Source organism: Thermobia domestica, chromosome 1, assembly GCF_964235325.1.
Source record: "Thermobia domestica chromosome 1, izTheDome1.hap1.1, whole genome shotgun sequence".
In the NCBI taxonomy this organism is placed as follows: domain Eukaryota; kingdom Metazoa; phylum Arthropoda; class Insecta; order Zygentoma; family Lepismatidae; genus Thermobia; species Thermobia domestica.
Genome location: NC_137454.1, coordinates 56,067,755 through 56,073,817, shown reverse-complemented (window position 1 = coordinate 56,073,817; position 6,063 = coordinate 56,067,755). Strand labels below are relative to the sequence as shown.

At 35.0% G+C, this 6,063-nt stretch overlaps 1 protein-coding gene across 3 annotated transcripts in view; it reads right to left on the bottom strand.

Moving 5' to 3' along the window:
* Nucleotides 1–2,664: 2,664 nt before the first annotated feature.
* The window catches only part of Axs (Abnormal X segregation), a 204,350-nt gene continuing 200,951 nt past the window's right edge, over nucleotides 2,665–6,063 (bottom strand). For all 3 annotated transcript variants that reach the window (XM_081757254.1, XM_081757246.1, XM_081757261.1), the window contains one exon: nucleotides 2,665–3,155. In XM_081757254.1, coding sequence (XP_081613380.1) covers nucleotides 3,075–3,155 — 81 coding nt within the window. In that variant the 3' untranslated portion in view covers nucleotides 2,665–3,074. The remainder of the gene's footprint in view (nucleotides 3,156–6,063) is intronic.

The window sequence follows — 6,063 nt, the reverse complement described above, 5'->3', positions numbered from 1 at the left end:
TTCTGGTACAGCCCACAGCAAAAAGCTGCAACATGAGCATGTAAGTTTATTGTGAAACTACGCCTAACAGCCCAAGGAATCAACATAACATCTAGTGGCACGAATCACGCCAGGAAAACCTCAGCGTCCTCCCCTGCACACTTATTTTGGAAAAGACTTCCTCGTTTCACAATAAACTTACATGTTCATGTTGCAGTTTTTTTTTTTCCTGCGGACTGTACACCATGTATATAGGGGTGAGAGCCAAAGTGGCTAACTCCGTCAGTGGCAAAGTGATGTAACCTCGTACTGCTGGGTTTTGACCAGAGCAAACCCAGGTCCGAATCTCGAGCCGGCTTGAGAACAACCAAGTCAATCCTTCAATATGCAATGGAAAATAAGAAATGTGTCTTCATAATATTGCAATGTCTATTTGTCCTTCTCGAATGGCAAAATCGTATGAAAGGTTACCCAAGGTTTGCTTTGCATATCCCTATTCTGTCTGTCTATTTGATATCTGTACTTGCTCTGTCCAGCCATGTTTATTATATAATAAAGCTCATTGACATAAAAGTCTTATACTATACTCATTAGTGCGTTACAGTAACAGAGAAGATAGGTAAAACTGCTACACCGTATGTAATACTAATATTACAACAACTACTGCTAATATTACTGTTACAATTACGAATACAAGTGCTAATTCCACTATTGCTGCCAACGACAGCGAATACCACTACTGCTATTACTAGTAATACGAAAACAAAACAATGAAAATGAAATGGTGGAATGAATAGTGGGAGGAAATGGGAGAACGCCGAGAAAACCCTCACACACTGTGTTTGTCCACCACAAAGTTCACTGGGCGCGAGCTGGGATCGAACCAGGGACCGCGTGCACCAGAGGTGAACGCTCAACCACTGAGCGAGCACCCCTAATCGACCCTGGCGTCTTGGTGATTTATTTGATCATTATATTTTGTTATATTTGTAGTATCATACTATAAACAATAAAGGAAGATGTAACACAATTTGGTATTTGCCTTGCTAATTGAACATTACTACAAATTGCACTGATCTTATGAACACGCCAGTTCACTGTTTCGGCCTCCGTGGTCTAATGGTAGCGTACCAAATTTACTTAGTAGGTCAAGTACTTGACTTTATCATACTTTCTTTAGGTAACTACGGCTCAGGCCGTATGGATGATGGGATGAATTGGTGGAATGAAAACAGTGGACCACCCTGAAAACTCCTACGCACACGGTGTTTGTCCACCACAAAGCTCACATAGCACGAGCAGGAATTGATCCGACGACCCCTAGCATCAGATGTGAGTGCTTTACCTACTGAGCCACCGTTGTAGATCAAGCATCTGTTCACATTCTACGCAGACCGGCCATAATAACTAGCATTTCTCCGACTTTTTCTGTAGTTAGAAGGTAAATTCTGTACCACCAGACATGTCAACTCTGACGCGAAGTCGTAGCAGTTGTAGTAATATTAGCAGTGGTCGTAGTAGTATTACAGTACTTTGCAGTCTTGGATAAAGAGTCAGTTTCCCAAACACATTACGATTAACATAGGCTGACAAAATTAGTTTCCGATTCGTCTTTCAGGCCCGGTCCAGTTTTGACACACCTGTACGTTTTCCACTTATAGTCCGTAGGAAATATTCCTAGATCAAATATTAAAGCGAAACAAGTTTGCTGTATCAAGATGAGTTTTACAATTTCATTTCTCTATGATACTTAGTAAAGATGGTTCACTGTAGCTCTAATTACTTTTACTTAGATTAGTTTCTGGCAGCTATACTTTATTATGCTATACGTAGGTGAAATAAAGTAACTTCTGTAAAGTATGTTCAAGTTTATTAGAAACCACTTATCGAACTAAGAGGTTCTGCTCCTTTTGCTGTAAAAAGAGGCGTAGCGTAAAGAAATCGAAGTTGAGGAATAATTTACTATTCTGCAACCATTGGTCAGCAGTTAACTCTTGTAAAATGCTGAATATTAAAGATCCGATCAAAATCTATTATGTCGAATTTCCTCCACAATTTACATGGTTCTGGTACTTTAGTATGCATTTTTGTTTAGGCATTATTTCCATATCAGACCGTATTTTATTCTCATTCATTCTAGAAATTAGTGTTGTACTTAACACGTTTGGGTCCAACTCTAAGAGCTGGACTGGCTGTGAACAGTATTTTGACGAATTCATGTCTTACGACTATGCGTCCAATAGACCTTATATTCTATTGTCATTACGTACAAGATGTTCACTAAATATTTATTTTCAAATTTCAGGGTCTATTATTTTCCTAATTACTGTATTGAAAATTAACGTATGTTACCGACCTTACTTTCCAAACAAAAGTAGTTAATATTTTACTAATTAAAATTTGCAGCTATTTATATATGCAAGGTAGGCACAAAGTCGCTTTCCCCAATATGTAAATAAATAAATAAATAACTTGTTTGGGAAAAGCAACTTCATGCCACCCTGTACATGAAATATTTCATACATAATATTTTCTTAGTCATTGGGAATCTTCTAAAGAAAAATACGTTTAAACTAAAATACATGTTGTCAAGATTTCAAGCATATTAACAATAAAGTTAGAAACTTTTTTTTCACACCTACCATGTGGGATCATGCTTTCGGAAGAGGATTTTAAATTAAGAAGTAATGTTTTGGTATGTATTTATTTTTAAAAGAAAAACCTCATACAATACACAAACAGTAGTAAAAACTTCTATATTTAAACAAATAGAGACATCTCAAAATACCTTTAGAATTACAATTATAATAATACCTGTTCATAAATACTCAGACGAAATAAAGTAGGCAGTGGTGTAAATTCATGTACTGTTAAGTATTTGTTGCGACTGCACTGGCACTTGAACGAAAACACTATAAAAAAGTATGACTAGCTTAGCGAATTTAATTTTTTCAGTTTATGAAAGTCTTACCACAGATGGGTCTGTCGCACCATCTTTGTACAGATTTTCCACAAACAGGAATTCGTTAATCCCTATTAATGTGATGTCAAACGACACGAGGAAGACATAAATAATAGTAATAATAGAAAAACTATTAGTCATTTGAGCAAGGGCAATAAACACTTTGGCTGGTCCTCAGCTTCCTTATCAACTGTCGTCGAGCTTTCATTAACCTCTGCAATAAAAACAAAAACACAATTACATAATGAAATTTATATAGTATGGATCATAATCATTTAGGTCAGCGATTGCTTTGACGCAGCTTTCCCACCTTTCCTATTCTGGGCCAGACTTAAAATTCTCGATGATACGGTAGAGTGCTCACCTCTTGTACGAGGCCCTTCGTTCTAAATTGACGTTAATAAATAAATAAAACTATATCAGCTGCACCATCAGAAAACTATATCAGCTGTACAGAAGGCTTAACATGTTGGCTACCATGTGTATGGAATTTCATACACGCGGCTCTTCCGTACAGCACTGTGTATATGATTTTCTATACACAAATATATTGCATTTTTGTTGTATGTTTCATATCTGTGTAATGTTTCATATCTGTATGTCATTACAAACATATGGCGCAGAAGTCAAAATTTAATGTCCACGCCGTTATATGCAAAACTGTACACAAAGAAAAGCATACATTTATACACCTAACACAAAGGCGAAAACAAAATATTACTGGCGAACTGTTGCCAGTGGCGCACAGGTGATAAGGGTCAACAGATATGATGACAGTCAAAAAATGAAATGATATCTTTAAGTTTTACGTCCCACGATTATGCTGGTTAGGCTAAAGGAGACGGTGATGAGAAATGAATGAAATATTGGAATGAAGAAAGTGGGAGGAAACAAGAGAGCCCGAGAAAAGACACAAATGTTAAATTGTCAAATCTAAGTATAGTTGCGGCTTTCTCTCATTTTGAAATAAATTGAAACAATATAGGTTGAGCTGCAATTAAAGCATTTCAACAGTTAAATTTACTAATTGCCTGCACACTAGCACCATCTATTGATGGCAGACAGTGCACAGAGTGGAGCTAGGAATTAAAGTTAACTGGCAGATATTTTCCATTTATACTCTATATCAGTGGTTGTCAACCTAATTCCTATCACGACCCCCATTTTAACAAATCCTCTTCCCAGCGACCCCTTATAATTTCTGGTTTGTCATAAGCTTGTGTGCCTATTACACCGGAATTTTTAGTATACCTATTGCGGAGATCTCACGATATTGATCTATTTCTATAATAGAACCAATTTCTTATATATAGTGGATACAGTAACTTCCTAAAAGCGAATGGATTAAAACCAAATTTGGTCAGTTCATTCATATTACAAATATCGAATCCGCTCCGTCATTGTTTCAAAATGGAGGCCGTTTGAAAACTCCCTTAATTTTCGGTCGTATGATAAAAAAAAATAAAGTAATTTCTAATTTTGTATTTATCGTTGCACTTATTATTATTATTATTATTATGCAGTTCTCCTTAGTTTCATATCGCACCTATTTCATTTTAATTGATTTTTAAATAAATCTGCACCTGTTGAAAATGTTTAGTACACCTATTTTTTCTTGTTAACAGTATGTATAAAAATAAAAATATGTCTGTCAGAACAAAATTCAAAACAATATTTAAAAATATTTTCCGATAGTAGATTCTAATTATATTTCTCTCTTCCGCTTGTCTTCGCGACGCCCAGGTTGACAAACCCTGCTCTATACTATCATATAAAAGAGTAGAAATAGGTAATTCATCATCACCCAGGCCATACTAATATAGGCTGAGTTGTGAAATTTGAAGGAAAAAAAAATTACTCCTTTTGTCATGGATGTAAGGGATAAGAAAAGATTTTTGGAAATACCCATTCTAATGGGAGCGGAGTTAAGAGGAGTTCAAAATTTTCCCTAAGAATGGTGTGTCATGAATCCCTAGCGTTAGAGAAATCAAACTCAGCCCGACAACTCTTCATTAAAAATAAAGCAACACGTGCTTCCGAGTTTTAGAAAATTCCGCTCCAAACTGGGATAAGAGGGACATTATAAAATGCTCAAATTTCCCTTTGTTGAATCAGAAAGGGTTGAGTGTTGGAAGTATGAAATAAAGAAAAGTGTTTCAGCATTTTTCGAAAATTCCGCTTTTAAGGGGAAAAAGTTGGGACATTTTAATATATTCAAATTTTCCTTTATTACAAGCTGTCTAACGTAAGGATTCGCTTACGTTAAATTCAGTATATAAACTCAGAAAAATACGAGAAAATATTTCAGCTTTCAAAAATTCGCTCTTAGGAGGGAAAACTGATGTCAATTCTATAACATTGAAAATTCGTTTTTTTTTTTTGTTTTTTTTTTTTTAAATTGAGAAAGTGCTCAGTGTGAGGATTTGCTTAAGTTGGAGATATGAAAATCGATAAGTAAAAATAATTACATATTTAAGCATCTGCGAAAATTCTGCTTCTAAAGAGGGTAAAGGGACAACTTCTTTCCCATTGATTTTCAGAAAATACTTAATGTAAGGATTCGTTTAAGTTGAAAGTGTGAAACTCCTTATACAGTAAAGCCACAATTATCCGCGGAGTTGGGTGCCAAGGGCACCGCGAGTAGCGAAAATCACGGATATAAAAAAATAAGATCATTAAAAAGAGACCAGTGATCAAAGAATGTGAAAGTCATGACCAAAATAAAAGAGCAAGAGCCTACTTCTTCACAAAACCACAAATGTAAATTACTTCCACTCTTTCCAATTCCCGTTTTTCATATCTTAAAACAATCTGCTTTTGATTATAATAATAATAATAATAATAATAATAATAATAATAATAATAATAATAATAATAATAATATAATAATAATGATTAATAATTATCAGAGTAAAGTTGCACTTCGAAACTTACACTATTCTTGGAAATATTGACTTTTACTATGCAATTAATTTTTATGTTTTAGAACAGTGTTTAATTTGCATGCGGAGTTTGCAGCAACTGCTTATGAAAAATAATCGAGCACAAGTGCAGCAGGTTTAACTCACACCATGGATCATTCGCTCGTGGATAATCGTGGCTTTACTGTATAAACAATTAAA